A 22,939-nucleotide genomic window follows, 5' to 3' on the forward strand; every position below is an offset into this window, starting at 1 on the left:
AAAACCCACTTCATCAGACTCAAGACTGTGTGACAGAGGGGGACAGTGGGGAGGTTAAAAACGAAAGGCGCTGTGTTCTCCCGGCTCTAAATCCCTTACATGTAGAAGAAAGATGCTTCAAAGGATCGGAAACAATACGCTTTCCCCCTAAAAACGTGAGCAGAAAGGAGATGGCAGATAAGCTGACAGCCTGCTGCTGAATTAAGCACGCAGAAACTCAACTACTGTGAAACCCTGTTGGTCTATAATGTGGGTAATACGTTTTATCCCACCCCACTCCTTGTGTGAAGTGCTTGGAGATCCACAGACGAGGTACCTGTATATAGTCTTCCACAGAACTGGACTGGACCAAATAACTGGATTTGAATGAAAGCAAAAACTTCAGCAACTACCCTAGCTAAGGAGGCAAAACTTGTTTCTGCCCAATGGTTTCTTTTGAAAAGTCAGCTATGCTGATTCAGTGGCTCTTGATTACTATGGTGATGAGCAGGGTATAGAATAGAAAATACAAGGGAATAGAGTATAAACATTGGAAGGTGGGTTGCGGGAGAAGATTTCCCAGGCACTAGTCAAGTTCAGAAACTTGATTTGCAACAATCAGTTAATACTAAACGGGATATCATATTTTGTACTGAGCTCATCTCTCTCAGTCTATGCTTTGGACTATTTTACAATAAAATATCTTTTATTAAAAGTAACTCATCTTACCCAGCCTCCTATGATTCTCCAAAACCCTATTGTCACCCAGTTTGTATGAAAGAGCTAATACAAAATAAGGTACTATCCTGCAAACGCCCATGTGTTTGTAACGATGCATGGGAGTAGTCCCAGTCTGTTCAATGAGTCTACTTACATTCAAAGAGTTATGGGCTTGCAGGAATGGGTCCTGAAATGTTATTGCTTTGTATTGTATTATTAGCTGTATGACTCATAAAAATTCATCACTCATCTGTTTTGGGAAGATTTTTTAAGGTGGCATTTTTTCCCTCAACCATCAAGAATATGATACAGTAGATGGGCAGAGTACTTCACCTGTTTTCTAATGGGATATTAAGCCTTGCACAGCTTCAGTCTATTGTAGATTTTTATACAGTGTTTTATACAAAATTCTGCAAGATACACATGGCCAAACATACCAATACATTTATTCTATTACCAGAAAACTGATTTTTGTTTTCAAAATTCTTGCAGCTCTAGGAGCTTTTCATTAGCACCCCAGATAGGGATTTTCTCTGCCTCGTTTTTCTAATCTGTTGGTTGAAACAGGTGTCTAATATGCCCGTAACAAAACCTAATAAGAATTTTTCTAAATTGGTTAGGTGTAACCAGGATTTGCCAAGTAAACAATGTACAGAGAAAATAAAAAAACAAAACAAAATACTAGACAGTGCAGTACGCCTACATTGCCTCTAGGGGACAGCAGCAGTGGCTGCTTGCTCCCCATCTCCTCCCCAGCATAAAGATAAATTCGAGCCCACTTGGAAGATGAAGTCTGGCTATCGGAGCTGAACAGACAGCAGCAGCTTTCTCTTGGCACACTGACTACAAATGGCCCTGGTATTTTTCACCTCGAGCATCCTCCAAGTGACTTGCATGGTGCTGTTCCTTTTCCATTTCAAGTCAGCAGCAGGTAAGGTAGATCTACTCCTTTCTCAATACAGGGCTAATGAGCCAGGGGTCATTAGAAGCAGTCCTGAAAAGCAATCTTATGCTGCTGTAAACACAGAATGAGCATTTATTTCCAGGCAAGCTCCAAGCAACTTAGCATTCCTAGCGTTTGCATGAAAATAAATGCTCTACCTGCATTTGCAGCAAGGTTTGCAGTGTCATATTTATCCTACATAGGGAAACAGTCCTGCATTTGCAGGGGAACAGATTAGATGAGAGATCTTTTTCCCATTGCTAATTTCTGCAGTGCTAGGTTTCTGTTTCCCTGAAGAGTGATAAAACCCTACTCTGAAACTGAAGGAGATGTGTTTAAACCTCCTAGCTTGAACACTGGTTATTTATAAGGAAGACTTTTTGTTTTCCTGTTCTGCAGTGGATTGTGTAATCATTCATCCTGCTTGAATGGCTGGAGCAGGTGTGAAGGGAGCTGTACCCACAAGGGACACCTTCCCCGTGGGGCTGGCAATAATGAGCAAGTTCTCTCACGGATCAGAAGGGGGGAGGGAGGTGCAGCTACTACTGCCCTTTTTAAGCCATAAACCTCATTCAGCTCCCACCTCCTCTTCAGGGTGCGGCTTGGCAAATCTGGGAGGAAGGGATCTCAGACAAGAATGAGTCTGTCAGCCCCCTTCTAGATTTCCTTCCTAATTGGGATGCAGTAAAGCATCTCTGCTCCCTCACTGCTATTGCACCCAGTGAGTCACAAATGACTAAGATAGCCTGCCTCTCCCTTTGCTCCTTCCTAACATTGATGTGTTGCATCTTACATCAAATGGTATGAGGAGAAGTGAGTCGGGAGAGCTGGGTTAAATACTCCACTCTGCCACTTATGCACTGTATGACCTTGAGCTGGTCACTTAACCCCCCTCTCGCTCAGTTATCATACTTCAATAAGACCCCTCCCCAGTGTCTTTTTGATATCCTCCCCTGATTTCTGCTATTTTCCTCCATTTGTGCTTCAGCAAAATGGACAGTGAGCTAAGTCTAATTTTCATAGAGAAATAGGAGACATCTCTCCATTTAGGCTTTTAAAAGGTCACCTGCATCAGGAAGGAGTTCAGTTTTTCCAGTTTTGCACCACCACGTTTCTTTCTACTCCCAGCCATTCCACAAGGGCTTGGGTTTCCCCCCCCCCCCCCCCCCCTTTCTCATTGCCCTGGAATACAGGGCCAACCTTCACTAGCGTATGCAATTTAGGTTGTGGATGTTTCCTTTACATTAGGGCCCTAGACTGGTTCTTTCCCAGGCTGGGAGAAGTAGAGAGAGGAAAGGTTAGTAATGGAGGACCAAAAACAAACAAAAAAGTATGTTCTCCTTCATACACATAAGGCTAAAGGAAAAACTTGTATTTTTCTTGGGTTTAATAAGGAAATAAGGGGATTAAACCTGTAACACGTACCTGGTTTTATGGACACATCTTCAAGCCAAAACTGTGCTCAGGAAAACACTGATTAAGGGAAGGGTGTAGCTAGCAATGACTCTATTTATAAAGATGAGGTCTGCAGAACAGCATCAGATCCGCTCACACAAAATTTATTCTTTGCATTGGAGTTGTGGTCTTTTTATTTATTATTTTTTTTAAATGAAGCAGGTGGTTGGAGGAAATGGAGTTGTGGCTACAAAAGCCTGACCCAACACTAGCAGGAAGAGTGAATACAGGTGGGGAAAGGGATTCTCTGAGCGAAGTACTATGATATTAACTTGTACAGTATTGCCAAATTGCAAAACACAAAAAATTATGAGTTGGACCCTCAAAAATCATGAGATTGGCCGCCAAAATTGTGACATTTTAAAGAAGATGGTATTGTGTTGTTTAGGTCAGTCTCTTGGTTTTTGAACTCCCCTTGCCCATCCCCAGGGTGTGTGCATTTAACAATTGCCCACTCTCCCACCTGCCTGGATAAGGTGATTTTGGCCCCTATTGCAGGAGCTCTCACCCCCACATCTGCCCATCACCTACCCAGTACTTAATCCCGGCCCCAGTCCTCCATCGGTTCTCTCCCCACCCAACCCCCACAATTCAGTCCCCCTCAGTTCACTTCCCCAGTCCTCATTATCACCACCCCATCAGTTCAGCCCCCTTCCCCATTGACCCCCAGCACCCTCAGTTCAGCCTCCCAGCACTCACCCCATATGCTCAAAACCCACCATCAATACAGACCTCCACCGTACCACCCCTCACCTCCTCACTTCAGCCCTCCTGCTGCCCTCTGGCCATAGTAGCCCTCCTAGTCTCGCCTCTGCTCCTCTTCCCCCTTCCCAGGCCTCTGGGGGCTGCAGTAGGGTCCCCTCTCCCACTTTCCAGAATGCTAGGGGAACAGCCACCCAAGGCTGAAAATGAGCCCCACCCAGCCAGGGTAGAAAAACAATCCTGAGATTTGAGAGTTCTGTCACAAGGTCATGAGCGAGGCTTCATTTGACGTAGCGATCGCCTCTCTCACAATAAACTTGTGAGAGTTGGCATGTCCATATAACATGCATGCTTCAGTTTTTGGCTTGCACGGAAAAAGCCACAATGGAATAATGCTTGTTATTTTTATAGGCTTAAAGTAAAACTGGTCTTGTTTCAAATTCAGAGACTGGCTCTGTAATTACTTCCCCAGACCAAATCATCAAACCCATTTCAATAAGAAAAATTCTGCCCTGGTGATAAGAAGCTGAAACACCAACAATTATAATGCAGGTACAGAGGTACTTAGGCAACTAGTGGAATTTTCCTAATCACCTAGGTGCCTAATTCCAATTGATTTCAACGGGAGTCAGCCACGTAGGCACTTTTGAAACTCCTGCTAGGCACCTATCTGCATTTTTAGGCGCCCACGTACCTTTAAAAATCTGGACCAAGTTTGTGCCTGCTTCCACCAGGACTAAATTTGCCCCTATATTTTAAAATTACAAACTACTTTAAGGGAGCTTGGCCCAGCTGATCTCTGAAGCCTGCATTTCCTCTGCACAGAATCTTTTTCTTAACTACTCAAAGGTTTTATTTCTCCCCACCATACAAAGTTGGTGTAAAAAGTGTGTTCAGGCTTGTACATGGTGACATAGAAAGAGAGAAATAATCCTAAAATGGAAGGAGTTTGCACATCTTGGAACAGACCCTTATCAGGAAGGATTTGTTTTAACATCTCAGAAGTCAAACAAAGCCGGGGAGGCTTTATTACTTCACAGATACGTTTGGCCCCTTTTCTGTGTATACACTTTTATTTAACCAACTGCAAGGTCCAAATCTGGATCTAAACTTCCCCAAAGTTTTGTGAGTATTCTGATCTAGCAGTTTGGTTTGGGCCCCTCTCTATTTTTTAACATTTCCAGGACCCATTCCTATGAAAATTTTTGTTTTTCATTGCTAATTATTGTAATTCTAAATAACATATAACTAGTCATGGAGCTAGAGAGGAGAATAATGTTTATACATATATTTTTAAATACCAAGGTGCAGAGCCTGTTCAGAGACCTGACTGTGTTTCGTGCCATTGGGCACTAGAACCACATAATTACAGCATGTTAAGACTTTTTTCACATGTTTGATCAGAGGGAGAATATATATATAAATAAATAAAACACAACGACTTTTGTTTTCTGATTTTACAGTGCAGTATGTTCTGAAAATCAACAACAATGGTCCCATCACAACGGGAGCTCAAGCTACAATTCAGGCCAGCTTGAGTATGAAGACTGATGATGTTGCATTCATTAGTGACCTAAAGTCCTATCATTTTAACTGGATTTTCACCCCTCTGACTTTGATTGAGAAATCAGAGCAGCGATTTAACTCTACGATTACAGTGACTGGTGAATTTTCTGGAGACTTTCCCATTTCTGTCTGGGCAACTGAGACACACTGTTGGTTATGTCAGCCCATCGCCAAAAGCGTCACAATGCTTCACGTTACAGGTAAAATATCTTTAGAACAGTTCGTTCAAGTCTTCACACATTCCACTGAGATAGGCGCTGTGTATTCTGGGATTCAGAATGGTGCTAGCTACACCCATGTTTAACATGGCTTCTACTAGCAGGGCTCTAGAACAGTTTCTTTGACTGGTGGACAGAGAGATTTTTTGCCATGAGCTGTGGTCACCAGACCATGCTGTAGACTACCTAAGACAGAAAATCAGTAACATGCTCCCTTACAAAAAAAATCCCTGTGCCCACTGCTCAAGGAAACCATGCTAGAAACCTCATGTTTGAGCAGTTGTACTTCACATGTTTCTGCTAGTTGTAGCTCACAAAAGCTAGAGTGAGCCCGGTATGGATCGGCCATTTTTATTCTGTGAAATCTAGATTCCTGAAGATTCAGATTGTTGCTGTGACACTGGCTCAGCATATCTAGTTCCAAACTTCAGCTGACCTCCAGCAGCAGCAATCTACAAGTTTCCCCTTTTATCAGTCACATCCAAGTTATGCACAAGTCATGACTGAAGCAGGAATAACATGAGGCCATTGGCATGGTTGAGCTATTATACTTTGTATAAAAGTATTTTGAATAACTATCACTGGATCACAGTTGAAGGCGTGGCTACAGTCTCAAGTGAGACTATGTAAAATATCACTTCTGTTATTATTTGTATTATCGTCAGGGGTGAAAGTAACATTCAACACTTATCGGTACGGGGGCCGGCTCCAGGCCCCTGGAAGGGGCGGGGCCTCGGGCGGAAGGAGCGGGGCCCGGGTCAGCGTCCCCCAGCCAGCCCTTCTGCGCTGTCTGGCCCACACCGCCCAGGGTTCCAGCGGCGATTTTAAGGGCCCGGGGCTACAGCAGCGGCAGCCAGAGCCTCGGGCCCTTTTAAATCGCCAGCCCCGCAGCAGCTGCTCCTTTTGGCCCCCACCATCAGCAGCCCGGGGGTGAGAGGGGAGGGGCAACGATGGTAAAGCGCTGAGGCGGCAGCGCTTTAAGCAGGGTCCTTAAGCTTTAACGTCGGCTGTGTACGGGCCAGTACCGGCAGCCACTTTTTACCGGTACACCGTACTGGCCCACTTTCACCCCTGATTATCATAGCACCCAAGAGCTCAGTCATGGACCATTATGCAAGGCAGCGTACAAACAGAACAGACGACGTCCCTGCCCTAAAGAGCTTACACGCTCAACAGACCTGATCATGTGTCTATTTAGAGTCACATGATCTGATTTTACTGTCCAGTGGACCCCTCCTCAGGATTGTTGGGTGGGCCTGTGAAAGGATTTTCTCCATCATCCCTAAACATAACCGATTCTCATCCATCAGGATCATAGTACTAGCCACAGGGAACAACATTTTGGGGAGGGTTAGTGAGATCATTCTTTGAGAAATACCTCAAACTTAACCAAGCCATCTTACACGATGCGTTGGAATGCGTGCACAGGATCTTTCGGTCCTCTTTCTCTTACTGCCAAAGCAGAGCCCATCTGCTTATTCCTTTCAACCTCGGTCCTCAGGTTCCATTGGCTTATGTTTTCAAGGCTATCTTCACAAGGAAAAGGAGGAGAAACTTTTTAACCTATGAAAGCTAAGATTCGCCTTTACCTTGCTAGTTTCCCCAAGCAAGCAGGCCCTCAGGCACTGGCTTTGTAGAGCCCAAGGAAAAGCTCCAGAATAAAAAATAAGTCTGTATTAGTTTTGTCTCCGGTTAGTTCTGCAGAGTCAGTCCCAGTCTGGAAGAGTGAGTTTCATTCTAACTTTGTTTGCCGATCAAGAGAATTGTTAACAAGATAGCAGCAGAGGCAGCTTAGGGCCAGAGCAAGTGGGGGCCCAAACCCCGCTCCCTGACAGGAGTGCCAGGCGGGTGGGGGTAGCAGGGCAAGCCCCTACATACCAACCCCTCTCGGAGCGCTGGGTTCATGGAGCCTAGGAGCGCCCCAATTGGCCGGGGCCCCTGGACACTGCCCAATTGTCCCAATGGCTAATCTGCTACTGGATAGCAAAATATGTTACAGGTGATCTGTCTAATCTGTCTCGTTATCTATCATGAGCTTATCCCTTGGAATATGATCATCATGATTATGCATGATCTAGAGAGATTCCAGCCCAATTTCTTATATCACAGGTTGCACTGCAGTTAAAAACCCGTGGCTGGCCCATGCCAGATGACTCAGGTTCACAGGGCTGCTTAATGGCAGTGCAGACATGTGGGCTCAGGTGGGAGCCCAAGCTCTAGGACCCTGTGAGGTGGGAGTAGGGTTGCCAACCCTCCAGGATTGGCCGGGAGTCTCCAGGATATAAAGATTAATCTTTAATTAAAGATTATGTCATGTGATGAATACATCCAACCAAAATTGGCAACCCTAGCAGGGTCCCAGAGCTCAGGCCACAGTCCGAGCCCGAATGTCTACACTGAAATTAAACAGCTTCGCAAATCTGAGCCCTATCAGCATGAGTCAGCTTGCACAGGCCAGCGGCAGGTTTTTAAATGCAGTATACATAGCCCTAGAACATCTTTCAGCCTATAAACCAAGCAAATATGAGGATATTAGCACTGAGAGACATGAAATTTCGAACTTCACTATGCTGTTTGCACAGAATCACTTGACATTGTATAACTGTATTTTAAATCATTATGGGATTGTGTATAGCATGTCAGTCATTCACAATAGTTAAAATTTTCTTTTCCTATACTTTGTTTTAGAGAGAGTGTGTATTGGTTAGGTCAAGAGACAGGCAGTCAGGACTTCTGTAGTGAAATCATTGTCCCATTAAAGTCAATGGCAAAACTTTTCTGGACTTATATGGGGCCAAGATTTCCCCCCTTGGATTGTATTGCAGGCTGTGTGACCTTGCGTAAATCATGTAATCTCTTTACCTAAATTTACCAATCTGTGAAATAGATATAAAAATGCTTACCCACCCTCACAGGGATGTTGAGAGATTAAAATAATTAATGTTTAAACAGGGCTTTGAGATTTGTAAGTAATGCTATGAAAGTGAAATATAGTCTCATTGTTCTTCCTTTATCATCTTCTCCTGCAGAGTTTATAGTAGGGAATCTTACCATTGCACAAATAGAAGACAACAGAACATTTGTCGAACAAGGTTCGAGTTCTGCCACAGACACTCTGACCCTGATTTCTTTCTTTCTGCATGATCCGAGTAATTATTTCAAGTCAGCATCATTCATCTACAACTGGGATTTCGGAGATGGGTATGTCCAGTTGTTTGTTTATTTATGCAAAGGCTCCAGATGCTTCTGGTAAGGATGTGTAACACACTCCTACACTCACAATCTTCAGAGAGTCTAGAAGCTCACAAACAGTTAAAAATAAGCTTTGGCCGAGGATCTGTCTCCAAGTTTCATTGTGATGCTCAGGTGCTCATGTGTGCTGAGCTTCCCCAAAACGCAGGGGTGTTTTTAGGTTAAAGTCCATGTTTAGTTAGAGAGGGTATGCTAGTGCAAATACATAGAGCTGAACGAATAATTCATAGTAAATAATATAGTTAATGACTTGAGCATGTTTTTCTGCTTACAGAATCTCCATGAGCAGATTGAAATTTTCTCATTTTAAATAAATTTGAATATTCAATTGTATTCTTTTCCTCGGTTGTTATTGAACAGTAACTAGATATGACAATGACTGGTCATCTATAAATACCTTAGATAGTCACATGGTACTGTTTCTATTCTCTGATTGGATGAGTGCATAAGCACTTCTGGCATGAATGTGTGTGAGCGTACATTTCAGGTTTGATTTTTGTAAATAGTGGCCCATATTCTTTTACTAAAAAATTTAGTTTTCTGGTGGCACCCCTTCTTTAATGACTGTAATAAAAGAAATATTAGATCATTATCACCCTTTCTAATTCTGACCCATTAATGATATTTAGGGATGATTGTGCCATTGTTTTCCTTGAAAAACTTAAACAAAGTAAGAAAAGCATACTGGTGGACCTAATTCTGATATCACTTTCACCAGTTTGACATAAGTATAACTCCATGAACTTCTGGGGAGTTAGTCCTGATTTTTATTAGTGTAACAAAGACTCAGACCTTCATGTATCTAAAATGTCTGATGCAAACAGTTTCTAAACAGAGGTGATGCTGATTCTAAATCTTTTCATGCTACCCATAGAACTCAGCTGGTAACTGAAGAACCCTTTGTCTACTATAATTATTCTACAGCAGGGAATTGCAAGGTACATCTCAAAGTTGTAGCTGAATGGGAGCAAATTGAGAGTGCTACACATGAAAGAAAGATTGTGCAGAAAATGGGAGATTTCACCACCGAGTTGGAGTTGCTGGGTAATTATAAATGGTGTTGGATGCACAAAATAGAACTTCCTGTATTGTTGCACAAGCTGTAGTATAATGTAGTGTCTAGACCAGGGATCGGCAACCTTTGGCATGCGGCCCGTCAGGGAAATCCACTGGCGGGCCGGGACGGTTTGTTTACCTGCAGCGTCCGCAGGTTCGGCCGATCGCAGCTCCAACTGGCCGCAGTTCACCGTCCCCAGTCAGTAGGGGCTGCAGGAAGCGGCACGGGCCAAGGGATGTGCTGGCAGCCACTTCCCGCAGCCCCCATTGGCCGGGGACGGCAAACCGATCCCTAGTCTAGACCATAAATTGAGCATGATAATTAAACAGAATATGGAGATCTTTTATAAAGCATTGTATCAGACCTATAGTTTATTAACAGAGCTTTTCAGGTTTTTCTTCAAATGACCAGTTTTATTATTATCAAAACAGCCCTTTTTAAAAGAAAACACTCAGTGAAAAACTTGTCATTTTCTAAATTTTTCATTTTTAATTAAATTATTTATAAGGTTTCTAATCTGCAGTTTTTAATCATAACCATTATTAAAGATTTTCATGTATCAAAAACCTGGTTTTTAGTAAATGAAAATTTTCAAATACATTTTGTGCTAAAAAAAATATGCAAAATTTAAACCTTACAAAAATAATTTGTATTTGTAATCATTATTTTAAAAATTGTGTAATGGCTCTATTTACATTAATTATATTGATTAGCTCTACATGAGGCTAGTTTATGTTTGCTTTGGCACCCAGAGGCCATAGCAAAGGGCAATTCATAAATGCATGAAATTAGGCTTGGCAGAATTCTATTTTTATTTTTTGATAATTTCAGCAGATAATATCAATGTTTATTGTTAAGCATTTTTTTTAGATTTTCAAAGATTTACATTTTCACAGATGCAGGAAATTATTGGGGGGAGGTACAGACAATGGTGGGGTCGGACCATAATTATTTAATGACAGTAGATGTTGAGATTCAAAAACCTAATGCTTGTAACGGTTAAAACACAAATTGTCAACATCACATTGTCTAAATATACAAAGTAAATATCCTAAAATCAAACTCTAATATTTTTTCAGGCAGCACTTTTCTTACTTTGCCTATCTGTAAATTTTAATTATCATTGATGGAAATTTTCTGTTGGTTTATGTGTATATGGTATAATCAACATTTACTGATAGAAATCTAATCTTTCCAAGCCTAAAAATAAAAATGATCAATTGTAATTTTTAAAGATAACTGACAAAACATACTAGTTGACCTGAAGCTATTCTATTTATTAGCAAAAGAAATAATAATAATAAATAAATATCTCTGATGTGACTAAAATAAGAAAGCATAGAAAAGTGCATAAAAATTAAACTTTCATGGTAAAACAAGAAATTGTTTTTGATTTTAAAGCCACAGTTTCATGACTGTCACACTGTTCTTTTCAGATGGTGTTAAAAGTATAAATGTCATAGGCTCCAGAGAGACTCGTGTAATGGAAAACTTAAGTTTATCTCTACATATCAATGGCAGGTAAGTAACACACAAATATCCCTTGCTATAAAAAAATTGTTGTTTTTTTCCTTCTGATTTCCCCAGGGTGCATGCTACAGAACTGATCCCTAGAAAGATATATTTTCTATGAACAAGTTATTACTGCACATTACTTGTTCGTGACTCTAAAAATCTCTCATACTGCAATAGGTTGCAGGAATGTAGAATATTAATAAACTGCACTTCTCTGCAGCGAATCCCCAAGTGCTTTACACACAACACAAATGTTAATGAAGATCAAAGAGGACAATAAGAAGAGAAACAGAGAGCAGAAAAAAGGAAGGAAAATAAGGGGCTTTTTAAACTGTGCTCTGGACTTTTCTTTCTCGTTGATCCCTATCACTAAGAAACCTGCACACCGCATGTAGGGCACACTAACCAGTAGACATACCAGGGCTGACACTAGGGGGTGGTAAGTTTAGGATGCTGTTTCAGCCAGGTAACAGCAGCAGGCAAGAAGAGTCTGAGCGGCAGTAGACCCAGAAGGGGAGGAGTGAAAATGTCATCTGCATGCGAAAGTACTGGATAGTAGTGAAGAAGTTAGCCAAAGACAGCTGGTTCTGGGGGGGAGAGAAAGATTACAGTGCAGCGGTTGGTCTCGGCCCTCTTCCCAATGCACCACTTTGGTGCATTTAGTGGTGCATTGGGACTAAAGGTTCAAGGCTATAGGAACACGAGAGTGGCACACACAAGTTTAGCCTTGCAGATGCTCTGTCAAGCTGTGTGACAGTCTGAGTGAAGAAGGTCTTTTCAGATAGGGAAGGAGTTTTGAAATGTCTTGTTGAAACACGTAACAAAATCCTTCATCAGCAGAGAGAGATACTGAACAAACGCTGGCTTAAAATTTATCCCACAGCAATAAGTCTTCCTCCCAGTGAGTGAGGCTTGCCAGGCCTGCCTGTGAGAGCTGGCTGGGTTGATACAGCCTTGCTGTGTGCATTGCAAATGGAGGACAGTAGCACGAGTACAGGTGTATGTAAGGCTCCTGCCAGGTGCCCAAACTTTGTGACACCAGGACATCACTGGTAATTTGCCTGCACATAAGTCATCCTCTGTTGAATCAAGCAGGACTGCTCTTGAGCTATTCATGGGCTTACACATTTTCAGGTGCAGGGCCTACATTGCGTGCAAATTAACATAAATTGTAAAAATTGTTTGGTAGGTGAATTTTAGACCCCTGAAACCGGGTTTTAGAATGAACAACCCAATCAAACCTTAAACTCTAGTGGAAGAAATAGCACCAACATGTTCAAAAGAATATGGGTGATAAATAAACTGGTCTAGTTAAAATCTGGCCTAAGGGATGGGATTTTTATGACAGAAGCAGAACTCAAAGTGAGCCACGCACAAACTGATTTCTTCACTCAGCAATGAATGTGCTGCAGGGTTGGAGGAGTGGATGTTGATAAAAAGGATCAAGAAAGGCTAAGTTTATCATCAGAATTGAAGTCCAGAGAGCAGCAGATGAGCCTCTGCAGAACCATGTAGCGCAAAGGTCTGAAAAATGTAAATAAAGAGCACAAGCAAAACACAGCAAAAAGCTGTATGGCCAAAACATTGTGGAAATGGTGGTGTACGTTGATGTATTTCTAGCAAATAAAGAGCTTTCTGACATTGCTTTAAGACGATGCTGTGATTTACAAGCTTTATTTACTTTTGCCAAGCCTTTAATCCAAATAGTTGTGTTGAGCTCATCTGTTGCTCTTGTATGGTCTTTTTATGAGCAGAGAACACACATGAAAACCCTGGGTGTGTCACAGAATCACAGACATTGACCTCTCTTATTGTCCATGGAACAAGAAAAATAACATTTTCTGACCTCTGGGAATGAAGTCCATTTCTGCTTGCCTTAGTTGAGGAAGGGATGAAAAATAGTACCGTTATAATACCGTTTTACCTTTCCAGCACCTTTCATGCCAACTATTCCTAAAGTTCCTATGTACCCTTGTGAAGATCCTTTCACTTGCCCCTGAAATCCAGATACATGAGGGGTGGAATGAAACAGGTGTTAAAGGACCTAATCCTGTGAGGTGCTAACCATCCCGTGCAAGTCAGTGGTGGTTGAGGGCACTCAGCACCTCAAAGGATTGGAGCACAAAGGATTGGAACCTGATTACATTCTATATACCTAGCTGCTCCTGCAGTTTTATCTGGAGACAGTAAGAGTTTTCACTTCCTATGTGACATGAAGACAGTTTCTGTCTAGATAAAACTGCAGGAGCATCTAGGTATGGAGAATGTAATCCGGCAAGGTGCAATTTGGCCTGGGCTCTACGATTAATACTCCTACTTTTGTTAAAAACCACATGAGATCGTTAATCACCACAGACAGTTTGGACCTCAGTTTCGCATTTAATCCGAAAGGCAGTACCCCTGGCGCATTGTTCAAGGAGACATGCACCTATTATGCATCGCCAGCACCACTTCTTGCAGCATCTTGGGTTTCCTTTGAAGGTTTTCTATCAGAGTGCTTCTGGGTCCTGCTTAGTTTGTAAGCTCCGATAAAACCAAACAGGCCAAAGGACCCAAAGCTTCCAAAATGAATGGGTGTTTTGGATAAGAAGGAATGCAGGATTGGACCCCAAGGTATATCTTCAGGCTGTGGAACAAGTTTTTCCCCTCCAGTATCTAGAGGGGATTCCTTTTCAGTCTTGGCTGTGAAATGTGATGATGATGATGATCAAGGAAAGGCTAATTATGTAGCATACCATGAAAGTGATGAAAATGATAATAGACATCCACTTCTGTTTGTGTGCAGGATGTTTACATATGAATTCTATTCTCTGACCTCATTGCTAGGGTTGAATTATGACTAAAAGTTAGGAACATAGGAATTTCCAGACTGGATCACACCCAAGGTCACTCTAGTCCAGTATCCCATCTCTGAATGTGGCCAACACCAAATACTTTAGGAGTCCTGGTGGTTTTCAATTTTTAAAATACATTTCTTAGATGTTTACAGCATTTCATAATGGTAAGTGGAACTGACTTACAAACAAACAAAACAACCTGATCATAACAAATTTTCATAAAGAAATAAAGGAATCAAAGTTTAGTTTTCTATTAATAATAGTATCATATTATTCATGTCTATTCAGACAGCTGCCCGGTATTCAGGAAAACATTTGTGAATTCACAGATTTTAGCCCAAATGATTATTCATCCAAAAAAATAGTAACAGAAGTTTACTTATTATCCGGTCTCAAAATTTACAGTCAACCAAGCAAAAACTGTCACTCTGTGTGGAATGATTCACAATCATGAGTGCCGCCTCAGGGCAGACTGTCAAAAAGCAGGGCAGACACCCCAAACTTGTGGTATGTTCTATAATTAGATTTCACCAATCTAGTAACAAATGTGAACTCCTGAAGTACTATACCAGTCTTACCATGAAGACACAGGCAGGCCCCTTGGGCACTCCAGTCTATCTTGCCACCCAGGCAAGCTGGACTTAGGGATAAATGGTCACTTACACCAAAGGTCACAAAATATTCAGGTTGCTCCCAGTTGCAAGTGATCAATCACTTACCCCAGGTCAATTTCTACCTCAGAGCTCACACCAAAGACAACATTTGTAGCCAATCCTATAGTAAACTAACTAAGGATTTATTAAGTAAGAAAAAGAAATGAGTTATTTACAGGTTAAAGCAGGCAACATGTAGACATAAATGAGTTACAGTCTGTGGTTTCCAAAGATGACAGAGATGTAGTAATCTGTCCACTGAATGTCTGTTAGGGCTAAACCAGGTTGACCTTGGAGATCTCTGATTTTTACTACCCCAAATGAAGTGGTAGCTTTATCACGCTGTCTATACTGGTGCTTTTCAGCACTAAAACTTTTGTTGCTCAGGGGGGTGTTTTTTCACAGCCTTAGTCTTGATAGTTCTCCTTCATGAGTGGGGGGGGAATCACTCCTCCTGTCTGAGTTTACAAGTTCAGAGCTGGCATTTTTACAATTATAAAGCAAAACTTATAGATTACCTTTATAGCATGGGATGCAGACACTGCAAGTAGCATTAATGCATGCAGCAACTTACAAGCATTTTATAGAATCTAAACACTAAACCCATCCTTACAAGTCTAACACCTGTCTTCAACAACACTAACATACAGGTGAGCTACGTCTGGTCTCCAGCTCTGAATCTGTCAGTGCTCAGCTGATGCCTACAGACTTGGCAAAAACTGGCACCTGGTCTACCAGCATCACAAAAACAATACCACATGATTTGGGTGATCAGTGTCACAGCACAAAAGACAAATAGTCAATGTTTGCCAAAAACCCATAGGCTGAAAATTATTCCATCAGCCCCTGTTCATCCCCCGTTCCCTCATCCCCACCCCCCACTCCCCGCAATGTTTTGGCATAAGAATAATTCATGTTATTGCAGAAATGAGGATTCATTAATGTATTAACAGAACTGGGGAAAAGTCATTGTGAGTAGTAGGACATTTTCAAATGGTGTAAATCAGTATCTTTCCACTGAAGTCGAGGGAGGAACACTGATTTGTGCCTGTTGAGACTTTGGTCCATTATTCCCAACAAAAGGTAGGCTAAGCCATTACAATTGTAAGTGCTGAATTGTGATGCGATGTGTGTGAGTCCTGCTGCTCTTGCCTAGGCAATCAGAAACTGTCATTCATGTTGTGTACACAAAGCTGTCTGCCCCACTAGCCTGTCAGGCATTTGGCGGTCAGATCTATATAAAATATCCATGGCTATGTAAGTGTTAAGTGTTCAGTAGATAAATGTGTGTACAGTTACTTAGTCATAGCATTAGTTCAGTGTAATATTACTGCTTTCACCAACCGTCAATGTTTTCAAAGTTCCTGTGCTATTTAATCTATATGATTCATGCACTCCTATTTCAAATAATTTTTTACAAGCCTCTGCTGAATTTTGTCCTTGTCATTTCAGCCCTCCACTCACCTTATGTTGGCTCATAAAGGCTGAATGTATTCCACTTGAAGGGGAAAAGTGCCATCTAGTGGTGATTAATGGCTCCTCCTACAATTTGAGCCATATCTTTCGTAATGCAGGACAATACTGTCTCAGCGTGAGAGTGGAGAATGATGTGAACATGTTGCAGACGTACCATGCGATTAAAGTGTGGCCAACAGGTGAGACTCGAGATACAGAGGAACTGCCATATTGGCTCAGATTAGATGTGCCTTTGACAGTAGCCACTAGCAAAAACTTCAGAGGACAGTGCAAAAAGCTTCTTAGTGGACAATTATGGAATAACCAGCCCAGAGATGGTTTCTTCCTAAATTGGTTTATGCCCTAGAAGTTGGCTTATGCCCTGAAGCATGGAGGTTATATGTTCTTTTTTTGTGTTTAAATCTCCTCTCAGAACACTGATGTTCAACTCCTTTTTAAAATTCTACTAAGTCTCAGTGGTACCTTGTGAGTTCCATAGGATAACTGACTTGTGTACAAAATGCATTCAATCTCTGTTATACACTTTTTGAGACAGGGCAACCAGAACTGAAACCAGTTTTCAGAGATCTGTAAGGGGTCAGCACTGAGCAAATGATCAGTGCCCTGTGGGGAAGAGAGCATGGCCAGGACAGCCTGCTGGAGCAATGATGAGAGAATGCCTAAAAATTCTCAGGAGAAGGGGTAAGAGGGTAGTTCAATTTCCATCGCCCTTAAGACACTGACTCACACTGGGGGCTGCAAAGCCAACCCATCCCCCAAGCTTGTGAAAGGGGCCCTGGCCACACCTCTTTCCTGCTCACCTCAAGAACATGCACACAACCACTGAGGAGCTGTCTATGCACCTGGCCTTTGTGCAGACCATGCAAGGGGAGAAGAAAAGGACCTTTACAACCTCCCACGCCACCACCCTGTTCTCTCATAAGGGCTGGCCCCATTCTGGTCCTCAGTCACTGGCCTGAGCTAGCCAGCAAAAGTGCCAGCTGTAATGATGCGAGCACCTGTCGAATAGACCTGTGACTTAGACCACCGCCTCATTTCACTGAAGCTGCCGGACAGCTAGCAGATGGGAATTACTTTTGGTTGCTACAAAATTTAGGCTGGATTTGAACCAGGGGCCTAGAGGTTAAAGGTGCAGAATCCCATGGTCTGTTCAGAATCCAGGCAACCGCATTAAGAAGATTTACCAGCCACATGTGAGGTTTGTTCTGATATCATCTGCTTTACTTCATGCACTAGGGGACAGAATAGGTAGAATATATTTACAAAGCAGGCTTGCTCGGTGGAATCTCTCCCTGCCTTAGCATATGGATTTTCTGATTAGCCTGTGTATTCTCTTTTCCTCTACTTCTCTGGGCTCAATGCTCTGCACACCTGGAGGTGAGGAGAGACCAAGGGAAACTTTATTTCACTTTTCTGTCTCCTGTTTCTGCACTTTTTCGGTCAGCAAAGGACTGATTCAACTCTTGGCGTAACTTAGGGCAGGTTCAGGGAAGAGCTTGGGAAGTCTTCAGATGCCTACTTTAGAGCAGCTTCAAGGACTCTTTGTATCCCCTGTGTAGTCACAAGTATGCTTAAAATGCTACATGGTTGCAGAGGGAGGAAGAGGAAGTATATTTGGCAAAGTGAAGGCTGGTTTCAAAGAATTGAAAACAATCTAGCATACACCAAACTATTCAAATACAGCTGTGCAATTTGCTTTTTAAAAAAATAGTGTTTTGGGGAGAATAAGCTGTGCCCAAGGGCATGTTGCTCTTTCATTCTACACAGTCTTGAAGTTTCTTCACCTAGAATGGCCTGGTCTCAGTGCATTATATTATACTGGACACATTCCCTTGTGCTCTTTCCCCAGGTATTCACCCGGCTTTCTTCGCCCTGCCATGTATTGCCCTGATTTCAGTGATGCTGGGATTTGTTATATACACGACCTTCCGAAGCAGCTCACAACAGAAGGATCTTGTGGAGGTACAGGGGTCGTGTTGCTTTGCGCTGGGCAAATAATTCAGAACAAGTCACTGGATGAATTTCTATTCCCCCCCACCACCACTTTTTTTGTTGTTGTTTCTCTTTTTCCTGGTTGCAGATTGCCCACAAACAGAAGGTGATTTTCTCAGCTATATTTGAAATTATTCACTGAATAGTTTCACCAAATTATTCTCGGTCTGTAGTTCATTCCACAGCAGTTTGTTGCATGAATTCACTATTAGAAATTTGAGCTTTGTAAGCGGTCATTTAAGTCACATGGCATGGCTCTTTGTCCTTATTTGATTCAGGCTGCAGTGCAAATTCTAGTAGGAAATCCATTTAAAATTGAATTTCCATTAATATTGTCCAATATTTTCTTGTGCTGAGAGAGGGGACTGCTAGGATCAGAGACCATATCTTCCTAGATATTTAGAAAGCAACTAACATTTTGGACAGTACCACAATATAAATAATAGGCCTGTTAAGAGAGAAACTGACTCTGGCTCCATTTCTGATTTTTCACTTGCTAGAGTAGTCCTAGATTTGGAAGTGACCTCCCCTCTTTGATGTTCTTTCCAGGTAGCTGACTTCGATTTTTCTCCTCTGTCTGACAAAAATCCCTCTCCTCCTGATTCTGAGTCAAGTTGCGGTCGAATATGCTGCAGGTCCTGTTTCCTTCAGCCACCTCAAGAATATTGGGAGACCGTCAGGGAGAGCCACAGACTCCTCCATCCTTTGTACAAGCCAGTCAAAACTTACACAGTGTGAAGAACACAGCTTCATTTGGTTACGTTAACTGCTGACCTTAACTTTTCTCTTATGATGAGTTAAAAGCCAAGTGCTGCATGGATGGTTTATTTTTGCTGGTAATAGAGAGATTAACTACTTATTTGGCCCAATGCTAAAGAGTACTTCATAGTGTAATTTAAAAGGAAAGAGCCTGATCCACAATAAAAGTGGCTTCGCATATTTGAATTACACAAGTGTATATCTTACAGTAGAGAGCATTGCCGAATCATTTAAATGCAGTATGTTATTCCTATGAGGGATTATTTTATGTGCAGATGTTTGCCAAATCCACTCTCCTTTGTAATTTGTCTGGCTTTCACTCCCATCTCAATGCTGTTTGTTTCAAAGATGGAAACGCTCAAGACAAAAAAGTGCTTTTCTCTTTTTTCACAGCTGTACAGCATTCAGTTTACCAGGAGACTGAACCAGGTGAAATGCTGTTACTCTAATGCATATTAGTACTTAAAAGAAAACCTATTTGTTCAACAGATTGGAAACATTCTTACTCCAATACCCTGCTCAGTGAACCAGACTCCATAATTATTACGTTGCTACATTAAAAGGACCTCAATTTTAGCAAACAGTATTCACCAGGAACATAATAGCTGATGTTGCACTGGTGGAAACCTGCAGATACTAACAACAGATACAAGGTACTGTGTGAGGACATTACATGACTTAACAGGTGCTATGTTCCCGACACATTGTTGATGGTGCAGTACAGTACTAACGTCTTCTAGTCCAGGAGAGGTGCCATCTTTCAGATGAGGCATTAAAATAAGGTCCTTTTTGCCCATTTTTAATTTCTTCCTAGATAGTCAGCGAAGTTTCCACTGGCATTCTTCAGAGACAAAGTAAAGAATAGGCTAAAACCAGGGCTGGCTGTCAGTGCCCCTCAGAGCAGGTTCTGCCGTTCAAAGCTCAAAGCAAACTCACTGCTTAGTGCATACTCGCTGCTGTCTTTGCTGCCTTCCAATTCACTGCACTACTAGCATTTAACTTACTACTGTACTAGAGCCCTTAAGTACTTTGAAAGATTTACATAAAATCAAATTCTGTTCCATTTCTTTCCCTCTGTTCTCCATCTTCTCACCTGCTGCTTTGCTCACTCTTTTCATAAGCACTTTGTTATACCTGGAGTATGGGAAATATTGTGTAATGGCTGAAGGGGAGGGGATCCAGAATTAGGATTCCTGGGTTCTCTTCTTGTTTCTGACACCAATTTGCAGCGTTTCCTTAGGCAAGTCAGTTCACCTCTCTGATCTTCAGTGCCTCCACCGGTACATGGGCTCATACCTAACTCAGAGCAGGTGGGCTGTGATGCTAACTGAATTAATATTGATAAAGGGAGTTGGGATCCTCTAAGGTGAGGACAAGGACCCTTAAAAGTGATCTAGTCAATGCAAGTTCTCTTAGCAGGTACTTTCACCCTCCCCCACCCCCGTTTTTTTTTTTTTGTTTGTGTTTGTTTGTTTTTTTAAAGAAAGGCTTTGATGGTGTATTTACAAGTGAACTGTGGAACCTTTGAATTACAAAAGGTGTCCTTTGTGTTCCTGTTAGGTGTGCTAATGCCAAAATCTTATCTTCAGTCAGTCTTAACAAGGTGGCTCTACTTATTTTGTTCTAATTATAAGCAAGAATAATACTGCTTATTCCTGAGATAATATCAATTTGGAAAATTGCCAGAAGGTACAGGACTAGTTCCTGGCTGTTAACATACCCCACAAAAGGTTGCACAGTTCCTTGGAAAGGAGGCATTTGGTTTGCATGACTGAGCTGCTCCATGGTGGCCTCAGAGAACAGTGCTGCCCTCAGCAATTGCTATGTGAGGAGGGAAGTTCAGATCATGAAGATAGCTGATGATGTTTGATATTCATTTATTTCCTACATAATACATTGTGGGGCATGCTAACCCAGGCACGGTGAGTGGGGGGAGAGTGGATATAGGGAGCCTCTCTCTTCCCCCTACCCCATCACACTTCCACTGGAGTTGGCCAGAATTTGCCTGCAGGTAATAGGGGAGGAAGGATTGGCAGCAATAGATGCCCTAGAGAAAGGGACATGGGGGGAAGGTATAGGCAGGACTTTGCTGGGGTAGAACTATGTACACCTGTGATATACTCCATCCACCCCCAAACAACTCTGGGGATATATGCCTGCTAGCACCACTGCTTCAGCTGTGCATCTCCTCACTGTCCCCAGTACACCACAGCCTCTACAGTGGTATGACTGAGCCCCACGAAAGTGATCAGACCAAGCACTGGTTGGGGTGTGGAATCCATCATGTAAAGAAAAGTGGGAACTGGGCTACTCTGAGTTGAAAAGGAATAAGTAAATGGATAGAGTGAAGGACTGGCCTATGCATGAAAGAGATCAATTACTGAGAGAAATAAAAAATGGTATCAAGAAAAAAGAATTGCAAAAAAGAAGGCAAACCCCAGGAAATAATCTGTTCTCATTTTCTTTAGAACAATGCAAGAAGGGTGACAAAGAAGCCAAGTAATTTCAGAGCTTAAACACAAAGGGTAGGAAAGTGAAAGTCAATGCTGAAAAATATTGGGAAATGCTAATCGCTTAGGACAAATTGAAGAGAATGGAAGGTTTGGGAGTAACAGAGATAGCTCTTGCAGGAAGTTTGGGTAGGGAACTATCATTATTACTTGAAAGTACAGATAATTAAGGGAGTAAATTGGTGGCAGGAAATCCAAATATACTGGCTGTGCTTTTGTAGCACCAGGATGATTGTTTGCAGAAATCGAAAAGGGCTTGTCAAAAGGCAAATCAGTAATAGAAGATTTGAATAACCCTAACAAACTGGGCTATAAGTAAAAGGAATACACCCATTGATACATTTTTGGACATGGTATGAGACCACTTCCTGCACAAAAAAGCTAATTTATGGGTTCAGTAAATGCCCTGGAAATTGAAGACAAAGGGTAATTGAGCAGTTCAGGACAGAGTGAGGCAAGTAGTGCAACGTAGCAAGAATCAGCAGGACTCATTTTGTTAACCTTTTAAATCAGTGACCTGGGGAAAAAAAGTGTTCAGCAAAATGATGAAATTCACTGATCCAAAACCGAGAGCAGAGCGTGGAAAGCAGGAGAGCAGTTAAGGTCAGATGATAAGCAAGAGTATACACAGATAAGAAGTTTATGCAACTGAGGGAACTTGTTTTTTTAATAAAACAAGAATAACGAAAGAAACACATTGAAAGGACATTATATCATATTGCATGGCACAGCATCCTGGATATCAAGCAAACAGCATCACAAACTGGAACACAGCTACTACACCGAATAAACCCAGGTGTAAAAATGTAACTGCTTCCGTTATACATTAAGATTTTCTTCTTTTATTTCCTGAGTGTGTAACTTCCTCTAGTCGACTGCATGAGTTCTCAACCTAGGGGCCCTGGTCAGGTCCAGGTGGGTGACAACCACTTCCCCTCCTTTTTGGTTAAAGGGGAGGGGGTCTCAACGTGTTTTTTTCTGTTGTAACATGGGCTCACACTATCGAAGAGTTGGAGAACCACTGATCTAGTGGATTGTCATGTTGGTTATACCTGGTAATTCATAAGGTAGTAGCCATTTTAATTTCCGATGCACCTCCCCATGCTACTCCAGCATCCAGGAGGGATCGAGATGGATCATGTATTTTATTAGAATTTAAGTGCTGGTGTAGGACACCCACAATTCAACTCAATATTGTCGCTCGTATTCATTCAGTTCTCAAGGAATACTCGGTACCTGTTTGGAAAGAGTGGAATCCATTCTCAAGACATGTCTCTAACCACTGACCATTTATCTCAGTTTGAG

General features: G+C 42.0%; 1 protein-coding gene across 2 annotated transcripts; it reads left to right on the plus strand.

The window, feature by feature from the left end:
- The first annotated feature begins 59 nt into the window (after window positions 1–59).
- TMEM130 (transmembrane protein 130) lies at window positions 60–19,304 on the plus strand. 2 transcript variants are annotated; one of them, XM_048865687.2, is made up of 8 exons: window positions 60–312; window positions 5,263–5,565; window positions 8,613–8,784; window positions 9,710–9,879; window positions 11,329–11,413; window positions 16,350–16,552; window positions 18,223–18,335; window positions 18,915–19,304. In XM_048865687.2, exons 2-8 carry the CDS (start codon window positions 5,340–5,342, stop codon window positions 19,101–19,103), a joined length of 1,158 nt encoding a protein of 385 aa, XP_048721644.2. In that variant the 5' UTR covers window positions 60–312; window positions 5,263–5,339; the 3' UTR covers window positions 19,104–19,304. The 2 variants fall into 2 exon arrangements, with proteins under 2 accessions (XP_048721644.2, XP_048721642.2); XM_048865685.2 differs by lacking the exon at window positions 60–312 and adding an exon at window positions 328–1,630.
- Window positions 19,305–22,939: the final 3,635 nt, after the last annotated feature.

Source organism: Caretta caretta, chromosome 10 (genome assembly GCF_965140235.1).
Source record: "Caretta caretta isolate rCarCar2 chromosome 10, rCarCar1.hap1, whole genome shotgun sequence".
In the NCBI taxonomy this organism is placed as follows: domain Eukaryota; kingdom Metazoa; phylum Chordata; order Testudines; family Cheloniidae; genus Caretta; species Caretta caretta.